Below are 21,941 nucleotides of genomic sequence, written 5' to 3' on the forward strand. Positions count from 1 at the left end.
CACATATCCAGTTTGAAGCTACAATTCTATTCAGTTTCAAGCCCTTATTCAAACCTTCGGTTCTGGAGCGGCTATCTTTTGTGTTGCATTTGCAATGCGATTTGTTCAGACCCTTTGGTTTATTTGTGGTATTTTGCTTTACCTTTTGCATATAAATATAAGAAATCCTAAGGCTAATATGAAAAGTTTTTTCTAATAAGTATTTAAAAGAATTTTGTAAGTGTTCAATTCATGGACTACCTTGCCATCATAATGGAGCATTGGCTGATTATTTGAAGGGGTTTTAGGCAAAATTTGCCTTTATTGTTCGAGGCAGAGGTAACACTCCAAAAGGAGAGAATGATAACTTAAATCTGCCTGAGCACCCGTCACAGGTATTAGGTTTTAGAATATAAATCCATCTATTTTCACAGGAAGTTTAGTCAGAAGCGCATCACCACGGCTCCTTGTGTTGATTTGCACTCCGCCCAAAACAACCGCTTAAATCCATTTAATCAGCACGTCTGCAGCATCTGAACTGACAAATTCTGTGAAGGTCTCCGCTCTGCAGGATTGCGTCATTATTTTTGCATTGAATGAGCTGTTATTGTCTGCCAGTGCTGCTGCAGTCTTGTTTTTGTGTGGAAACATTTATCACTCACTCTCAGTTTACCTCAAACTGGTTACTAAAGCAATTATTTCTCCATTGATACAGAATATCAATTCATGAAATGTTTCAAATGTTCTCCTCAAAAGAAAGCGCTGTATATTTTTGGTTTCAACTTTTTGCCAGAATTGATTTATTCTTAAATCCCCAAATTGGATTAAACGGCTCATGAACCACCAGAAACAAAATGTGAATCAGTTGGTGCAATACTGCCTTAAAGCAGAGACTTAATGAATAAATATATATATATATATATATATATATATATATATATATATATATATATATATATATATATATATATATATATATATATATTGTTGAATTTAGAACACATGTTCTAGAAAACTAAATATATACGGTTTGTGCTTCATATTCTTCCGTCAATCTTGCTTTGTAACCATGCTAGTGGCCGGTCGGTCCACCACTTTGATTGGGACTGAAATATCTAAACGACTCTTGGATGGATGCCATTCGTGTTCCCCTGAGGATGAATTGTAGTTATTTACTCATCCATTACTTTTCATCTAGCGTCCCCAGTAGGTCTGAATTTTTTCAATACTTTGGTTTATGACCAACTGCCTATAAAATGTAATTCCCATCAGCCTCAGTTGTATGTTTAGAGCTAATTAGCTCATTTTAGCACACTAACATGCTACACTGAGCGGGAGAACATGGATAACATTATACCTGATAAACAGTGCCATGTTAGCACCGTGCTAAAAGTACCGAAGTAAAGCCTCACATGCCGCTAGCATCGCTGTAGACTTAGCCGTGTCCCCTTCATACTTCATGTGAGGTTTTGTAATTGCACAAGGACAGCCCACTTTGTTGTATTTAATCAAAGCATTTTGTTATCTGTTATTTAGTTTGCCTTAGTTTATATTAAAACATCAGTACAGCCAAGAGGAATCAGATGAATTTCATCATTTAGTCGCTGGTTTAAGTGCGGTATGATATGCAGCCGTGCGTTGCTCCAGTTTGATTTATGCTGTATTGCGTCAATTTGGGTAGTTACTGAGCCACTTATCAGTAATGAGGCAGCACGATAGAGCAGCCAAGAGGGTGTAAAAAGGGTCACAGGGTTGTTGCAAGTGCAACACAAGGAGCTAATTGGAAACAGTAAGTTGGTCTGAAGAAGTGGTCTGTGACGTTAGTTTTAGTACGTGGGCTGCAATGAACTTGAAACTGTTTACAATGATGAGTATACATGACTTCATTCATTATGATCTTCATCGAGTGTACAAGTTGACATGTTACAACACGTTACAAGGCCTACAATACGTACAGTAACTAATTACCAATATACAAACTACATTTACTTGCTCAGGTATTCTGTTCCTATCCCGGTTGCTCAGATAGCCCAGTTTTGAATTGATAACTATAAATGTTGTGATCGAGTGAGAAGAACCCGGTCGTGGTCCGTTCATGAGTACCTCAGTCCACTGCAGGGTGGCTCTGTGGGGTTTATGTTGATTAAACATTTATGAGTGAGATAATATGCTCTGCTTCCCTATTTACTTCCCAGAGTGCGTAGTGTGGCTCGGCCATCTGACAAAACGAAATAAACTCCGGTGCTCTCTGGAGACTTTTGTCTTTGTTGTAAATCAGCTGAGCTCTCATTAGCAATGGTGTCTGTGGGAGGGAGGAGAGAGTGCAATGTCTGTTCTTCCTCCAGCTTTTACAACACACAAATTCATTTTCAATTCTATATGTACTATAATAAATATTACATTATATACTACGTTACTATACACCATCCTATATTGTATTTTCATATGTCAATTTGTTACTGTTTTATTACATTATGTGCTATATTTCTATATTAATACAGAAACACACTAATTATCACTATATATTCATATATAAATAATTTTGGTGTAAGCTGTTATTCTAGATGGAATCATATTACACAATACATTACACTATCTACAATGTGTGGTGACTAATCCCACCACTACAGCATGTCACTTCAGAGCAATACTGCACTAATAGTTCATATTATAGTAGTTATAATGTTATGTTATGTTATATGTTATATTATGTTATATGTTATAATATATATATATGTTATATGTTATGTTATATGTTATAATATATATATATATGTTATATGTTATAATAGTTCATAACACTGATTGTGAGTACTATGTTTACTGCTTGCCTTGTAATCTTGAGTGTAATTGTTCTTGTAAAGTTTCTATTTTTACTATACTATACTACTATTACTATATTTCTGTCCTTGAGCTGAAGCTCATCTTATCTTATCCTTAAAACATAATACACAAATGTGGCTGGAAAATCAGTTACTGTGGCATGTCAAATGCCTTGATTTTCTTCTTTAGTGCCCTCAGAAAATGTCAGGGAACATTCATATCATGTCTGACTATAGAACTTTGGTCTATGAAAATGCACAGTTTTGTTTCTGGCGACATACGGTGCGTCATGATGTGTTTGTAACGTACTGCCGTCTGACCGCTGGAGTATTGTCTCTCCCCCTCAGGTTGACCATTCATGCCGAGTGCCCCATGCACCTGGAGGATTTCCCGATGGACGCACACGCCTGTCCTCTGAAATTCGGAAGTTGTAAGTCAGTTCAGTTGGTCACAACAAAACAGACTTCAATAGGATAGAGAATCGCACTGCAGGAAACAAAAAGGAGAATAAAAGAAACTTGGTGATTGTTCTCTACAGGCGTCTTTCCTTTCCTGGAAAAACTTCAGAAGACTCAAACTGCACTCACCACTAGGAATATGAGACTATGGGATACTTTCATGAGATGTGTTTCGTTTAGCGAAACAGAGCAAACATTTTCAACCACTGGCTTGAAGTGAGAGTTTCCTTGATCAATTGTTACCCAAGAGTCTCCAGCCACGCTGCTGACTCTGTGAGGCTGTACTTGTACTTGTACTACTGATATTTAGCAGGTAGTGTTTACCATGCTCACCATCTTAGTGTAGCGTGTTAACATGCTACCATTTGCTATTTAGTAGATCTAAATACAGCTAGGGCTGATGGGAATGTCATTAGTTTTGCAGCTATTTTGTGCCAATTACTGTTCTCTCTGTTACCCAGATGCTTACACCAATAACGAGGTGATCTACCTGTGGTCCCAGGAAGACGAACTATCTGTTGCTGTGGCAAAGGATGGCTCCAGGCTGAACCAGTATGACTTACTGGGACATGTTATTGGCAAAGAAAACATCAGTTCCAGCACAGGTACACTATATATGCCATCCTCAGCTCAGAGAGCAGTGCACAGTGTGTGTTAAATTAAATCCAATTTGGTGAGTTTGAGCAGTCAGAAGGTGAGGTCCTGACCCAAACAACACACCATATTAAGCTTGTATGCCGCTGGTGCAAACGGGCTGGACCAAGCAACATTTTACAGCAATTTGACAGCTTCGGCGGACACACCAAGGTCTATTTCGATGGAGGAAACTGCAAGCAGTGAAACAAAAATGAGTGTGTGTCATGTGATGAAACCCTTTCCTTTAAAATATAAACTCTTATTGCTTTTGCTACATTATTTATGCAGTAAATGAAATTGCCTTCCCTGCTTTCTATTGAAATACACCGGCACTATTTTGTTGTTTTTCATAAAGTAACAGTCTGCACTTTTCTCCAGTTTCTGTCATTTTAGATTTGGCTTGCATTATTTGGGTCCGTCGAGGAAATGACTCCGCTTTCGGGAAACTATTCAGCATATTTACAAAGATAATATGAGGAGGTGTGCCAGAGGTGACGGTCTTATTCCTACTCTGTGCGGGGCGAGAGCCCAGAGTCGATTTATTTCAGTAAGCAAAGAATTAAAAGAAAATCTGCCAGCCCATGCTTCTGGTATCATATTCATTTGAGAAAGAAATAAGAAATTGTAAGTCGCCCCACTATTTTCATAAATTTTGATCTAACAGGCAACATTTTAAGTATCAGCCTCCAGCTTCAGGGAACAGTGCAACAGGACCTGATAAAGTGCGAAAGTACTGATTACTGCAAAGCCATGGAAAGGTTGATTCAGAGGGGCGCTTGGTAATTACCGACAGAGTGCAACTGAGTAACACTGGCTTTCCATTTTGAGAGATTTAACCTCTGCAGTGAAGCGGTTTGCTCATGCAGCTCTCAAGAGGTGAGCTATTGAATCCCAAAGATATTGTGTTTAGAGTCTAAACCATCATGGAACCGCTTTGTTGAATGGCTCTCAGCCAGTTTTCCTCAGGAAGCAGAAAGGATATTGCAAGTTGTAGAGATAAGAGTACTTGTGTAACAGAGGACACCCTCTTTGAGCCCATCGGCATTGTAGTGCTGTTTGGTAGTTTAACCTTCAGTCCACAAAACTGCATAGGACCAGCTAGTCCGGCTAAAAATACAAAAACTCAAGCTGGACTCAACATGATTACTTTCATAAACTTGTTCAGTTGAACAAGTTTAACTGAACAAGGTGAAAAAAGGTACTTTTTTTAGAGGTGAAAAAAGTAATTTCTTTAAACCTAATGGACGACAGCAAGCCAAGGGAACGGGAGGATTTGAGCCAGTTCGGCTCTGGTTAGAGTCTGCTCAGAAAAAGACCCTGCAGGGAACAATGTTTTTTTTCTCATATCTTTGCAACACAGATTACAGACATGGCAAAGAGAGCTGGTGCTTAGGGGAACATTTGCTGCTGTCAGTGACAACAATCTGAGCTGTTGGAAATGTTTAATATCAAGGGTTAGAATGACGCAGGTTGATGATCTTCACATCTACAGCTAAGAGAGCTGTGGGGAAATGTACATATGCATCGAAAGCAGTGCTCCACTGAAAATCGGAGAACATTATGTACACTGCTCCAGCAGATCTCCACGGAGGATCAGCAACAAATGACTCAGAGGCATCTTTACAGCCTACATTTTTGGGGGAGTATTCCTTGAAAAAGGCTGCATATTCAAAATTCAAGTGAGGAGGGAAGATTGTTGCTCAGTGTGACTGAATATGTGGAACAACATATTTGGGCAACTGTGTTTTATGCAAGCTTATTTTCTTTAGACAACTAGTCTGTTAACATTTGTGCCTCATCTCAAGGTTTACCTCGACATGCCACTGTCCTGAATTTCCTATTGTGCTGCTAAGTGAACCATCAAATCTGAACCAAAAACATTCAAATCAGTGATGTCGTACGTCACTTCACTTCTTTTTCCACCCTTCCAAATTTCATGTTTGGATCAGTCATGTGACTTTTTTACACAAAGTGTACATCACAAGCTCGTGGAATCCTCTGGAGCAGCATTTTCTATAGCATTGCTCTGGTTTACAATCCTCTGAGCTACTTTAATGATGCAAATGCACCAACTTTCATAAATTTTACCTTGAATATTTCAGTTTATGTATCTCCCGACTGTGCACAGCTGTATTAATAATTATGACTCTGTGTCTCTCTCCATCTCTTTCTGTGTTTCTTTCCTCCCCCTCAGGAGACTATGTAGTGATGACAACATATTTCTATTTGAAAAGGAAAATTGGCTATTTTGTGATTCAAACCTACCTCCCGTGCATCATGACTGTCATACTGTCTCAGGTCTCCTTCTGGCTAAACAGAGAATCGGTTCCTGCTCGCACTGTATTTGGTGAGTGACATCCTGTGTTTTTACGATATAACTGAGACATGCACTTAACGATCGATTGGACAGGTTAAATCATCTGGTGGCGCCTTCATATTGCGGGGAGACAAAAGAAATGTGCAGAGCTGCATGTGTTCATGTCATCAGATGATTCAGCAAACTGCAAAACCGTTGGAGGGCTTAAAAAAGATTCCCCTTGAAAAGTTCTCATTAACATAACAGTGGACAAACATAGCTGGGTGCATTCAGGTGCACTTGGACGAGTAGTTTTTAGTTTTAGATTATTTCCAAATCTTTTGTCACAGCATTGACTCTCCCCAGCCTCTGTAACTGCCAACTCTAATTAATCAAAGATGAGTCGAAGCAAAGTTGGAACGTATCAAGTGAGGCAGGTGATGTGTGTTGATGGCTGCTTTGTCAACTGTATCCAAGGCAGCCTGCAGTGGTATTACTCACTGAGCTCTTTGTAGTACAGAAAGAACCAGACACATCAGTTTGTAGCAACAGACGTAACCCCACCAAAGTTACCGTGGACCCCTCAATGGAAGAGTCAGATCACACGTTTGCAGTGGTGGAACAAAATGAAGGTTTCAAGGGAAGGACATAGGATCAGATCCTCACCATTTAGAAAGCAGTGTCAGTGTTAATAAAGGGGACAATGAAACGTTTAACCAAACGCGATTATCTCATATTGTGCAAATAATATGTTAATATGTTATTATTCAGAAAGTAGCAAGCTGCATATGTGACGCGTCCCTTTGTACTGTGATTAATATATTCAATTTGTCCACACGGCACCATTCATGATGAGAACATTGTGTCTGCTTAGATCACCCTATGCTCAAAGATGAGATGTAATTTGCTCTTCTTCTTTTCAATTGTTGTTGTTGTGCTGCATTCTCTATGGAAGTGCCCCCCTCAACCTGTGCTTGTTGAATAATTAGCATTTTTATTTGGAACTGAAGCACACGTGAGCGTGAAGTAGCACACGCCGTACGGTGTAGATGTTGAATAGTATGCCAGGCAAGGCGCCCTCTTCATCATGTGAGCGAGGGAATAGAAGCCCCTGTGTTTTTAGTCAACCAAAAAGGTCCTTCAGTTCCCCACACACACGCCCACACAAACAGTTTTCCTTGAACCTTGGAAATATTTTGAGTTGCACAAGACGTTTTAGAGAAGCTGTAAGTGTCATTTTCTCAGTGGAATGATTGAGGCATTATCTGTGAGGGGCACAGTTCCCCGCAGTGTTCACATCTGTTTTTCTTGTTCACACAGTCGCATTGATCAGCTCAAATAAGGATCTCTTCTTTGCTTTTGTGTGTTGTATCATGCAGTGATCAAGTTTCAGAGATTCAAAGACTGATGTATACAGGTTTTTACCCTCATCTATCTTTCCAGAAAATTATCAACCTATCCATCAGCAACTTTATCAGTAACTTTTTTTTAACGCTGTCCTTATAAAGACTGCCTTAAAAATGTTGGAAAAGTCAAAGTCATGCAAAATGCAATTGCAGACAACAAATCAATCTCTGTCCTTGAATAAATTGAATAGTATCTACCCATCAATCTTTTTGTCACAAATTTTAATTTCTCATCTATGACTCAGGGAAATTGGTTGACCTCCCTGTTCTGCAACACAATATTAATTTTTAGAGCCTACAGTGTATACATTTTTCCATCAGATGAGATAGGCTGGAACAGATGAAGTGATTGCTTTTATGTGGTTGGATGGGCGACCATTGTCCGACCCACATTTCATCCCCTGCAGCACTGAATGTAAAGGCCAGGATGCAAAATGATGTGTGTAGACAGAGTCCGTTTTCCTTTTCACCTTCACATGTGTTGTTCATAGTAGCCAACCTTTGCACAATAGTCGTGCACTTGAGGTGGCTTTCACTATATATGCACGTGGCAATAGCATGTGCGTCTCAGTTTGTGTATAAGGTAAAGGATATTTTGCATTTTTTCCAACTTGGGTCCTGTTGACGTGGATTGTTATGGATGTACACAGTATTGACCTTTTTTTGTTATTAGGAATATGTGGCTTTCTCTATTGATGTCAGAAAATGCATGCATCCGACTGGTTTGAACAAAAAAAAAAATGCCCGAAGATCAGAAGCTAGTTCCTTATATTTTGACCCAGCAGACTTAAAATGTTTGTGGAATTTTGTTAGCAGCATTTATCTCTAGTTTCTGATTTCACATAGTAGATTATGTAAAGATGAAGCTATACAGTGCAATGGACCACCTTTTAATTCATATATTTTACTTTTTTACCTGTTACTCCCAAACAAGTAATTGAGATGATTGAGCTAAATACAAATTGAACTCTGTCCAAAGTTTGTCTTGCATCGCCATGCCTTCCTGGTTTCCAAAATATCAACAAAAAGAAAAGGTAGAAAGAAACCTCTGCAAGACTTGACCCAGGTTGTAAAAAAAAAGCTGAACTGTTTGTGCAACAACAAAAAGATCCATTTGCTGATGTTTTCCTTTTGTCCTCAGGGGTCACCACTGTCCTAACCATGACCACCCTGAGCATCAGTGCTAGAAACTCCCTCCCTAAGGTGGCCTATGCCACGGCCATGGACTGGTTCATGGCCGTGTGCTATGCCTTTGTCTTCTCTGCCTTGATTGAGTTTGCCACAGTCAACTACTTCACCAAACGCAGCTGGGCATGGGATGGGAAAAAAGAGGGCATGGAGATAAGGGTGAGTGATAATTTTTTATATATACACTTTACGTTTTTTTAATTTTTATTTATATTTTATAATAGATATGACACGGCCACACTTTCACGCTATACCAACATAAATAATCACAAACGCGCCAACCGACTAAAAAACTAAACGCAACTCTTCACAGTGGAGTTTATGTTTGCCTTTTTTGCTGCAGATGATTGCAATTGTTTCCCATCTTTTGATTTATCAACCTTGTTAAAAATGCTCCAACTCGCTCAGTAAGTCCTCATCTACTCCACGCGGAGCGACGTGGGCAAATTGCACTTTGGATACAGTGATAGAAAGTTCCCTCCTTTAAGCAGCCCGAAGTACTCTATAAAGAGAGCTTTTATTTATTCATTAACAGCCAAATGGAACAGGGACAGAGGGGCGGAACTGTGGGAGCAGAAACAGAAGTAAACTCCCAAAGACACTGGCCCTGATTTACGATGGCAGCATATGTCTCAGTGTAAGTCAGTGTAAGCTCCTTCCCCCCCACAAAAGATGGCCCCCTTCTAGTCTGAACGCTGTCGACACCCTGATTAAAAAGTGAGTGTGCATCATCTAAAATGAATCACCTGAGGCTGACACTTTTATTCATGAAATCTAATAAATCACAGCTTGTGGATTTTTCATTTGTCAATAGTCTGGGCTGTTTGTGTGTCGTTTATGAGGGCGTTGAGTGACGGTGAGTTTTTTGGTGCTTTGTTCAATTTTAGAGCGGGTTTTACGGGCGTCACAACACGACGCTGTTCTCTGAAGCTGTGACAAAGTCCCATAAAAAAAATTATAAGTGCACTAACTGGCACCCTCAGTGCTTAAATTCAACATTATTTCTGTGATGTTTTTGTAAGTGATCACATCAAATGAAATATATTAGAGGCATGAGATAGTATCAAAGCAGCCACTGAGAATCAACGAGCAAAATTAAAATACTTGGTCATGTGCTGAATGTAAAGAGGCTCATTTGCAACAGTAATGAAAGGAATAAATGAAATTATTTTCATATCTTGGTATGGACCGCATGACTGACAGAATTGGGCGTTGGTAGCCCTGTGGTTTGATTGACAGTGCTGAGAGGTAGACTATAAAACATGTTTTTCTCCTCTCAAAAATAGCCTATATGTATATAATAACTAATAATGAATGGTTTGCCCAGATGTTTTTTGAGGTCAGTTACCATAGAAAGGTCCTCGCATCCAGAAGAATACATACAATTGTATTTTGTGTACAATTTGTAGAACCAATGGGGTTTATACAAAGTCCCACTTATTATTAACAGCAAGAGAGCTGGCAAACACCAACATCTGTAATGTTAACTGAAGTGCAAGAAAATGTATAACTTCACTACTTTTATTATTTTATTTCTTTAACTTTTTGTTTGTTTAACCAGATAAAATGTCTCATTTAGCTTGAACCCCGCTTTTTAGGAGAAACCTGGCCATGATGTTAAAACGAGGTGCAGAAAACATAAACAGGTTAGATAAATTACTAATACTACAACTAAACTAATTAGAATGGATTTATTCCTGAGGGGTTTCATACGCTAAAATGGATCGGCACATATGAACAGTGGCAATATACAAAATAAGTAAAACTACATTGAAATGATGGCCTTCTGGGTTTGGTTTGGTATTATGCTTGAGAATAATGTAAAAGTCAAATGCGAAACTTTATGAAATATGTACTACATGGTAAATAGTGGCTTTGTAAAGGCTGCAGGAATACTTCTACCAGCCACAGACACACCATATTTATTCTACTGCGGCAGACATTGCAACAAATCTATTTTCTGCTACTAATGTACAAACTGTTTGACACAATCAGTACAGCCTCTCTAGTGTTTTTTATAGTTTGACATTTGGTCCTCTGAGTGATTGGCAGAACTGCATATTGCTGCCATGGAACTTTTCAGTCGGTGAGAATAATTTGCAGAGTTACATTGCAGCAGAGTGGAGGTTTTTTTTCTTCTTTTCTTTTTTTTCCTTTTGATGCCTCGTCTTAATGGCAACAGCTTGGGCTGCGTTCTCGGGGCTGTGCTGAGCATGCAGTTGTCATGATAGATAAAAAAGAATGGGGTCACAGAGGGAGACGTGGCACTCCCATCACACTTCCCGCTAGAACGAGCTACTGGAAAGCAAAGGGATCAGGCTACACATGCTTTTTCCCTTTATGACATATTTACAATAAAAAAAATGAAACCTATAGGAGGAGGAGGAGGAGGAGGAGGAGGAGGAGGAGAACCTATAAAGCTGGAGTGTTTTTTCATGAGAGACGTTTTAACTCAGTGAGTCCTTTTGAAAATACCGTCCCCACTCATCACCCTTACCGGAACCAACCGATGACTTCATCGCCCTCAGGCTCCTTCTTATTTTAGGAATGAAATGGTGAGCTGCAGAATCAATGTGCACTCATTTACTTGGCTGGTTATGGAGTTTCTATGACATTTTCTTTCTCTTTTGTGACCTAACGTTCTGTTTGACAAGCCAGCTACCCAATTAGCGCTCCGCTCCCCGGCTGAAGGTGCGCTTATTACAGAAATTAGCCGGTGGGGAGTTGGGTTGGATTGAAAGCCTGCGTATTCTCGGCACGCCGTGACACATGATTGGACTCTACTGTGTTAGATATTATTTGCTGGTTTCATCAGCAGATGCATGAGCACCGGCTCATTGTGCAGTGGGCGTCACTGCTGGAGCCGAGGAGAGTTCATCGTGAGACGTGAACAGTATGGCTCACACCTGCAGCACAAACGCAGACAGATTTCTCAACAATAGTTGTTAGAAAATTGGAGGCACGGCCTGTCATCATTATTCCTAGCAGTCACATTTCAGCAGGACACTGCAAATCATTCTCCTGAACAACAGGGAAGTTGCTACAGCTAAGTTTAACCAAACTTGTATGTAGTTTATGAATGTAAATCCAGTCTGCTCAGGTGGAAAATAAAAATAATAAACTGAGCTGCCATTCCTGAAGGCCTCTTATTATTGCTTTTTTGATAAGTTTTTCCACACCATTTCTGTTTGAGCTGGAGGGGTTGTTACGCTTGATTATTTGCTTCTTGGCAAGCTTCCACTGACTGCTGCGACTTGGAATAACCTTTGTAATATAGCATATATGAGGCGGTCATATCTGACCACCAATCCTAAACACGAGCACGGGATTAGTTAACGTGTAACACACAACCTGCAGTGATGGGATCAAGCTCAGGCAACTACCACATTTACAAAAATCTTTGACAGGCGCACGTGCCACTGAGATAGCAAACACGGGGACACAAACGGAGACGTTGTGGCTCCCTAAAACACAGCGTGCATGCTCATGCATCCGCCTGCTCACATACTTGAGGCTATCAAATATGTCAACACCTCATCTCCAATCTTCGACAGGGACAGACTGTCACACGGTTCAGTTACACGCACACATGCACACGCTGAGCTCCAAACAGCAGGACACAGCGAGGCACAATTATCCCCAGGACACCCACACTCATGAAGAAACTCTGATGCAACAATTTGCAGAAGTAACAAAGACAAGGTCAATAGATGCATTGTATTCTGGGCTGTATTTGTGCCTGCAGCTAGCCAAATGACTTTGGATAGTGCGCAAGAATCTTTGGCCGGAGGTAAATTATGTGCTGTGTCACATTAGGTTGATAACGCACACACACACACATGCCACATGTGGTTTCCCAATAATTAGGCCATATAAATTACTGCGGCGGACAGCTCAGCTAAATAGCAACAGAAAATGGCTTCGCTCGGCTCGTTTGTCAGGTTTCTGTGCAAAGAGCATCTCTGCTGCCAAAGACTGAAGAGTTTAGGGCGCTAACATTAAGGACACAATATAGTAACCAGTCGCTTTTCCTGCTGATGTATGCCGTGGCTGTGATAGAGGAGGCTCGTGGTGGTGTTGAGTGTGGAGGAATCTATAATCTGGGAGGATAAGTCTGGTTACCCAGGGGTCATTAGAGCGACTCTTTCTCTCTCCGCACTAATTGACTTCAGATAGACCCCTTCAGGCAGCGTCTCACCATTCCTCTGCTTAATGCAATCAACTGTCTGCGAGCTTTGTTCGGTTCTCCACCAGACGTATTGTTTTAGCAGAGGAGCTTGAATGATCTTCCTCCTCCTGTTCTCTAGCTCACTTGAGGAGGAAACATCGATCACACTGAACGCGTTTCCTCCTCAATCCTGCTGCCTCCATCGCCTCGGACAGACCTTAACATTACCGTGGTGCTTACTGCTAATATTATTCCACTGCTTGTTGCTGCATCATAGGGACCAAGTGGTTCAGCTGAGGCGCCCAACAAACATACTGCAGCAGACGTCTCGTGTAAAGCCCTTTTTCTGCCTCAATTTGTGAGGGAGGGTGAATATTGAGGCTAAAGACCAAACAAAACATTTGGTGATGAGATGCAGCGTGAAGGGGAGAAGAGGGGATATTAGTTATGCTAATTTGAGAGATGGAGTCAAAGGAAAGGGAAGGAAAATTAAATGAAGCCAAAAAAGTAGAGCAAAAATTAAAGCTGGGCTTAAAGTGAAAGTGAAAACAGGGAGCACTGAAAGTGAATCCCTCGGTTACGTGACACACAGCGCTGTAGCGTTGCTGCAGATCTTAAAGTGGCCACAGTGGGGACGAATGGTGTGAATCAGCTATCCGACTGTACCAATTTAGCAAATCAAATTCTGCCTCCCCTGTGCGATTTCAATATGAAAGATTGTCTAAGGATTTCTCTCGAGTGGTAGGAAGAAAGCTGTTTCTCCAGCCAGCTTCATCACACACCGCCTTTGTCGTGTTTGTTGTATCGCAAGCTGTTTGTATGAATGAGAACAGCCAGGCCTCTTCAGGCAGTTCATCAGAAAAGTTATTTTGCTTTGTTTCTAATCCCACTCTGTGCTGCGATTGCTACTGTTAGCAGTATCAGACGCCAGTCCAGCCTAGTTCTGTGGTGATGCAAAATATAGAGTGCTGCAGGGATGACCATGTGTGTTGTTGTACGCCAACATCGCACTATACCTCGTGACAAAAATGGGATTTTTCAACTGGATTTTGGACTATGGCAAAAAATAAGCTCTGTGGCCAACAAGCGTTTATGATGCTCACACATTTTGTAAAGCAAGATAATCTTCACATATGTACACCACTTTTGTGACTTTTGAAACTTGAATGCAATCACCAAAAGTAAAAAGCGTTATGCTATACGTTATGCTATACGTTATGCTATACGTTGTGCTATAAGCGAACTACACTACGGTTGCATGGCTTCCCGTCACCACCACGAAACTAAAGACATGTTGACGTTTGGTGGTCTCATTTAGCCACTTGTTAGCAACCCTTTTTTAAAGACACAAACGCTTAAAATTTCACAAGAGGGGTATTTCCTAACGTAATTTATGTCGTAGAATAAAACGTTAAAATCTCTTCGCCGTTTGTTAACCGCAGACCTTATTTCAGTCATCTCACCAAAAACACATTAAAAAAACATTGCCTTTGAAACGAGGGAGCTGGAGGTGCAAAAGCGCTCATTTCTTGGTTTTAGGACTCATTCCTGCAGCACTATATTATTATATTAATATTTCCACACTCTTAATTTGGTCTGGAATTTTTATCACAACCTTTTTTTCTGCAATCCAGATTTGTATGATGCAGATTTGAATTCACTATACTAATAGTGTAACATGTTCAAAAGTACTTCCAGCTAGATACTGATTAATAGAGTATGTAAGTTGGGTAATTTTAATATAATTGGTAAACTTTTTTTCTTTTCTACTTTTCTTTTCAGGAACCGTTTCAGGCTAACATGGCCAGGATTAACGATATGGTTAGGCTTTTGTTTTGTTCTTGTGTGTGTCGTGTCTCGTGGTGTTGCTTCTATTTCCTCTTTATGAGTTCAAATGGAAGTATTGTTCAGTCTGGTGCTTCACCCCTGACAACCTTTACCTTTACTGCCTTCTTCCTTTTCAGAGAAGAGAATCGGCGACTTTGTCCAAAAAGGCAAACAACACCTTCAACATTGTTGGAAGCACCTACGCCATCAACGTGGCCAAAGACCAGGGTTTAACGGCCATTGCCGAGAGTGCCTCTGCAGCGGCGGCCAAGCACCAATACCTCCATAAAATGGATGACCCCTACACGGAGGCCAAGAAGTCCTACAACCGTGTCAGCAAAGTGGACAAGATCTCACGCATCATTTTCCCAGTTCTGTTCTTCATCTTCAACGTAGGCTACTGGGCCACGTATGTCAACAGAAAGCCCACGATCATGAAGGCAAACAACTTAAAATGAATTTGACCAAATGATAGGCTTGATCTGGAGGTAGACAGGTTTGCAGGAGGCCAAGTCCATTACATCGTATTATGTGTGTGTGTGTGTGTGTGTGTGTGTGTGTGTGTGTGTGTGTGTGTGTGTGTGTGTTTTCTTTAGAGTTTGATATGTTGCACGTCTGTACAGGTGGAAGGCAAATTGTAAGATACAGTAGATTCACATATAGTCGTGGACCTTGGAGGGAGCACATTCTCACCTCAGATTGTGTTTGTGTAGAATTTATTTCCCCTCCTCCCCACTTAGCTCTATCCCCACCCCCTGTTGTGAGTAACCAAGTGTCCCTTTGCTGTAGCTTGATTGCTTGCCGTTTTGTAGAGTAGTCAAACCGTGTTTTCACTATGTTTTGACATGTTTGCACTTTGCTTATAATAAGTTAGAGCAAGCATGCGTTGGAAGTTGTCACTGTAGCTCAGTACCAATGATAAGGTTTTTTGACACGTCCATCAAGTTAACAACATGCATGCACGCACGCATGCACGCACGCAGACACCGCCACACAGCGATGCATCAGAAAGCGCCAGAAAAAAGCCATTCGTCTGTCGCTTTACCGTGCTCCGTTAGCCGGGGGCAGCCTGTATAGTTCCATAGGAACATCATTAATAATCGTCAGTGTCTGGCCTTCAGCTAGCGCTGAATCGCTACAGACCCAATGCAGCATCGACTGGAATTGCCATCACGTCCCGTGGGGCTGTACATTTTCTAGTCCAGTGGCTCTTATTGTTTTAACTGGCCGAGTATGCTCAATGACAGAGAAGCTATGTGCCTTGGTGAATACACACATAATAAAAGAAAAAGGCTTTGACACGCTCACATTTGCATTTTCAGCACTCATGTGCACAGTGGTCTGTGTGTATATAACATGCAATCATATACTGGTGTCCACAGGCTCCGTGCACCGCAGTAAGTGGCTGCTCCACACACACCCACCCACCCATGTCCCACGGGCATGGGCGCCCGTTGTAAAATTGCCCATTAGTTTGGAAGGTTAACAGACCTCTGCCTGTGAAAAGATGAAGCTAAGAGATTAAAAGGATCCAGCGTAGTCCAGAACAATTATCATGTGCATTTATGTTTTGGCTCGTGGTGCGGCGTCTCCGTGAGCCGAGCAGTCATAACAAACTACCACCATTACCTCAGACTGAAGTCGAATTCTGAATCGTTTATTATACGTTTTCCATGGAAATGCAAATAACATTAGCTGTTTTATACATTAAATCATACCAGACACTCTCTCTTCTTTAAGTCTATTGTAGGCTGGCACCCTGGTGCCTTTATTTCTTTCTTTTCTCTGCATCAGTGTTTAGTTTTCTTTTGCTCCATTTTGATTTCTCTGCATTTCTGCCTTGTCATAAAGCAAGATTTTGATTCATGTTGTACTTTTGCCCTTTTATACTTGATTGTGTACATTATATTGGTGTTGATTTGATTGTCTACATATGCTGTACTGTTTTTGTGTTTTGAAGTAGACAACCAAGGCCAATATGTCACAGTCATGCAGTATTTCTCAACAAGTTTCAGAGACACTATCATCACTGGAGACAGTTTTTTTTTGTTTCACAGCATTTCGCTGTATAACAACCTAAAATAACGAACTACCTGTGGTTGTTGTGATCACAGTGAAGAGCAGTTTTTTTCTTTTTTGGTGTTGATTTCTAAATTGTATATGAAATGTGTCTCAAGCTGTGGCTACTGTCTCCACCTTCGCTTTTCTGTTTGTTAAGTGACATCTGTATTTTTCTTTTGTGCTGAACTTGGTACGTGTTTACACAGATGTGATATGATTCTGAAGCAATTTATGTTGCTTTTTTGCCAGATGCACTTTTGCATTGTCCTAATTATAGACGCTTTGATGACCACGAGCTACATCCAGTGGATTCAAACGGTACCTTCAGCGGTACAGGGAGCGGAGGAGAATGAGTGAACTGTGTTGTGGCCTCTTTGAAAAAGGTGTGTTATTAACACAAACCATGTACAATGTATCAGTCATAGGTTAATGCATGACAATCTGTACACGTGTATGTCTGCAACCTCCAATAATGCTGTTTGTCACACTAAAATAGGGCTTAGTATCAGTGTTCCTGTGATTCATCCCAGTTAGTCATCATTTACATACTCGTAACCTCAGCAACATCTGCATAGGCACTTAAAACTCCAATCATTTGCGCATATTGATGTGATGCTAATAATTTATAGTTGGCACAGAGTTCTGAAAGTGTTTTTACCCTCTTTTGGTAGCACAGAGGTTTTGTCAGTTCAACCCATCTCAGTTACAAACGTCAAAAATACAAAGTGAGGAAAAGGGTTGTCGAGTATGGAGATGCACGACCACCATCACGTCTTTATTCAGCTCCGACTTCGGAAAACGCATTAAAGCCACATTGCAAACTACTGCCGGTTCAGCTGAGACACAACAAAATGAAGGAGAACGATTCTGCTTTGTTTTGCATTAATCTCCAAAAACTGAATAATAGAGCAGATATTTATATCTTATTCAATTCATAGTGAGTAAATGTTGTTCGGCTGGCATCAGTCTCAACATATCCACTACTGCACTGATTTTAAATATTTGACTATTCAACACTGGAGAGGATCTTTGAACCAATCAAAACACATGTCGAAAGGTTTCATAACACATGCGTCGAGGACATATTGTTCACCATCAGCGTGAATGTCTCCTGGTAAACCATTTTCATATTCAAACAACACTCACACACACACACACACACACACAAACTCAAACAATGACCAGACTGACATGATAAATGACGACACTATAGACTCTTGATGAGATTTGTGAGGAGCTCATAACGTTTTAATAGACCCAATAAATCCCATTAATTGCATAATGACAAACCAGGTGAACGTGCCCCTGTTTCATAGCATTATTTTTGTAATACTTAACAACGATCAGACATCACACAGCTGACATGGTATGGCTTTAAGAACCAAAGGGTATTTAAGGAATTGATACACTGTCGCTGTGAGGACTACTGTGAGGTGCCTGGTCTCTGTTTGACTCGTGATTTTTATCATTTTGTCTAAAACAAATGGATTCCCGTCTCAAACAAAGCGATACGCATCTGCAGAGGGTGTGTATTTCCGGATCTGATGACATGGCGTTATGTTCATGTAGGATCATCTGAATAATGTGATCAAGGTACTGTGAGCAAGAGTTATGAGAAGAAGCAACCGCCGAATATTTAATCGGCCTTTGTTAGCCTCAAAGTCCTCCTCCGAGTGCCAGTCTCCTCATTCCTAAATATCACCATGCAGCGTGTAGACGTGATCATTTTGTCGTATAATGTGGGGACCAGAGGTACACTCACATGGCTATTTCATGTGTTGTTGTGGTGTTCAGCAGAGGAAAGGAATACAATTGAATTACATCCACATTGTGATAGGAGTTTTGCAGGTAAAACATACATTCATGCATTCTGTGCCACATAAAAATGACCCAAATCCTGTCCAAATCTTTCAGATGAAGTGAATTTCGGCAATATTTTCCTGCTGTGTCTTCACACTGACAAGTGATCATGAATGGTTTCCCAGGCGATCTCTTCATAGTTTGGTCCATTGCGTGTGAGTTGTCACCCTTGAATGTAATCTATACTTCATCTTCATCTTATCATTATACTTTATATACTGAAGCCTCCGCTTCAGACAACCAGTTTAATATATGTCCCAATTTGTCCAACATTTTATTTTTAGCTTGGCAGAATATGCAGGATTACCTTATTTATGCACATTGTGTGTACTGTGGGCAGCAGAAAAGGGGAAAAAACACTTTCAGAGCCACAAAAGCCACAACCTCCGCCCTCTGCAGCAGAATCTCTGTCACCCAAATTGCTCAGACTGATAACTGAACGGCCATAGCCGAAAAAACATGGAGTAGTTCAAAAGTTAGAGACGACTTATCAACCTTAAAAAGGAGGACATTAATCAAAGAAGTATTTCAAAGAGCATGCATATACAACTAACATTGTAAGCCAACAGCTTGTGGTATTTCAGGAATTATTTTACCATCGTATCTGAGGGGTTTTGATAGACAGGGCTCTACTGTATTGTTGCCATTTAGGTTTGGCTATGATTTTGTTTTTCATGTGATAAATCCTTTCCTCACAGGGCCAGTGTTAACTTCAGCAGAATCATGTCATCCTATAAGATACAGTATATTAAGAGTATATTACTATATATATATGTATATATATATATCTATTCAGTACAGCATTAAATATTATGTTTTATACAACATAACCTCTACATTGATGCAAATTCTCGATGGGTAGAAAGCCGTAGGCAAATAGATTAACTAAAAAACTTATTATAAGCTAAATGGCAACAATTCTAATTGCTCAGAATAGCGTTACCAAGTTGTGAATTTGTAGATATTGTGGAATCAATTCCAATAGTTTTTGTGAATATTGATATGTCACGTCACTTATTTTTTACATGCAATAGGTACCGCTGTCTTACATCGAGCTCTATAACACTACGTGTTATGGTATTTTAAAAGACGTACAGTAGAGACAATATTCATCATCGAGCTACTTACAAGATATCTTCGTACCTTGTGTGCACTTTTCAAACCTAACTGTGAATTAGCAGCTGTCTGCAAGCAGAGTTGTACACACTGTGTTCTCTCTCCAGCAATTTCACTGCATGTCCCTACGCATTGAGAGATCAAAGACTTCCCCCACAAAGACAGCTCCGGGAACATAGTGGACTGTGTGTTTTTGTTGGGAAGTTGCTCTCTATATGCTCAGTGACTGGACTCTGTATGTTGCCCTCTCTCGTTCATGTTCTTACTGTATGACATGTAGCAAATGGAAAATGGGGGATTAAAAAGGACGTTGTATTTTGTCTTGGAGTTGTAAGACCCTTCTTGATCACCGCGGCGGACTCATCACGATGCTCACTTGAAAAGTGTTTTGGTCTGATTCTTTGTGCATCAGTGGTTTTAAATGTCCCTTGATATTTCTGTGAGGTTTGGCAACATGCAACTCATAATAGTATCGAGAAGGACTATTTTATATTAAATGCTAAACAGGTAAAACAGCCTAGGCACAAGGGAAAGCTCAAGATTTTCAGAAGCCCACCATATAACTAATGCTGTGCCTCTGCGTTACAGTTACTAACATTTAAATCCTGCCCATAATTCATTGTCCCAATCGGTTTATGAAATGGTGGTTTTCCTATGAAAACTTCTCCCTGGAACACAATATAAAGCTGGAATACAGAGTAATAATGACATGTTTGAAGTAAAAACTGCAAATCCTCAAAGCCCTTCTCCAAGAGACAAATGCCAAACAAGCTTTGGTTTTTATATGCAGCAATAATAACAACAATATTAACATCTAAACCTGAGATTTACAAACTGCGATGGAATAGACAAAGTAATAAAATAGTCCTTAAAAAGTAAATCTACTGAAGTCCATACAGAGCAATCGACAAAGCAGAGGGCTTTCAGTGTCCCCATTGCTGAGTCTTTCCAACAGACTTTGAAGGTTACCGTTGCTGTCTGGCTCCGGTCCAGTCCTCACTGCCCCGTAGGTGCCTTCAACTAGCCGCACAGGAACGCCATTATGTTCCAAGCTGAAGCACCTAATTTCTCTCGGCACGCCGGGGAAGGTGAGCCCCCCCCACATGGACATGGAAAGGTTGTTTGCTTGCTTATGCTTGCTATGATAAATGAAACGACCCATCTCAGATTTAAGTGGCTGTTGCTTGTACCAGCTCAGTGACCGTGGTGCTCATCTGCTGAGCTCAAACACAGAAAGAGTAAGGCGCATTTGAGAATTTGATCACAATGAGACTTCAGACCTGCACACATTCAATTTTAATGAAGGCAAAGGCAGGATGGAGAGAGAAATCTTCAATTCAGATCTTTGAATTATTGTGCCGTCGGCAGCCAACAGTGGTTTACGCATATTCATAACCAGAAACATTACGAGGAGTAAATAATAATACAAGAGGTGTTGTCACAAACTAAATAATGAAAGTCTGAGCAAAATATAGTCTGCGGAAAATGAAAGAACTGGGCGAAACAACCAATCACAAAAGACACAGGTGCATAATAATGACCATAAATGAACAAAACACAAAATCAGCAAACTGACGTCACAGGACGCCGGCTCTCACCTCCACACAAATGCAGAGTTCGGAGTTATATCAGTCATTCCTGCAAGACCAAAAAAAGTATAATGCAATTGTAATTTGTACTAACTGAACCAACCGATGACCTCAGCTATTACGGTAAACCAATAAACATTGAGCGATGAACATGCAAACAGGGCTAATGTGCTTCTATCTGTGGCGTGGAGTCAGTATTGTGAAGGAAGGAATTGAAAACCAGTTTGAGAAGGAAGTTATCAGCCTGCGAGGGCGATGAGGGGCAATCTCCTCAGACATAAAATATACTTCCCCCTTTGCTTTCAACCTCTGCAACCGTCGTCCTAAAAGTGTCCACCATTTTATTACCCGGGTTTTATGTGCAGGGGCTCCTGAGAAACGGCTTCCACCCTTTAGTACAGGAATTGCTGTTCTTTATAGTGAATAAAGATGAAGAGCGTGCACGTGTCTGTTGCTGTGACTGAGTGTTTGGTGAAATACGCGACAGGTTTCAGTTAATGAAAGACATTACAGGGAACACTGCAGCCCAAAGAC

The 21,941-nt window shown here is 40.6% G+C and overlaps 1 protein-coding gene across 1 annotated transcript in view; it reads left to right on the forward strand.

The window, feature by feature from the left end:
* gabra3 (gamma-aminobutyric acid type A receptor subunit alpha3) overlaps positions 1 to 15,239 on the forward strand; it is a gene marked incomplete at its 3' end in the record, with an annotated part of 33,065 nt that extends 17,826 nt beyond the window's left edge. Inside the window, exons 4-8 of the mRNA XM_079237542.1 lie at positions 3,150 to 3,232; positions 3,722 to 3,865; positions 6,091 to 6,243; positions 8,740 to 8,945; positions 14,919 to 15,239. Of these exons, the coding sequence (XP_079093668.1) occupies positions 3,150 to 3,232; positions 3,722 to 3,865; positions 6,091 to 6,243; positions 8,740 to 8,945; positions 14,919 to 15,239 (907 nt within the window). The remainder of the gene's footprint in view (positions 1 to 3,149; positions 3,233 to 3,721; positions 3,866 to 6,090; positions 6,244 to 8,739; positions 8,946 to 14,918) is intronic.
* Positions 15,240 to 21,941: the final 6,702 nt, after the last annotated feature.

Source organism: Taurulus bubalis (genome assembly GCF_910589615.1).
Source record: "Taurulus bubalis genome assembly, chromosome: 2".
NCBI lineage: Eukaryota > Metazoa > Chordata > Actinopteri > Perciformes > Cottidae > Taurulus > Taurulus bubalis.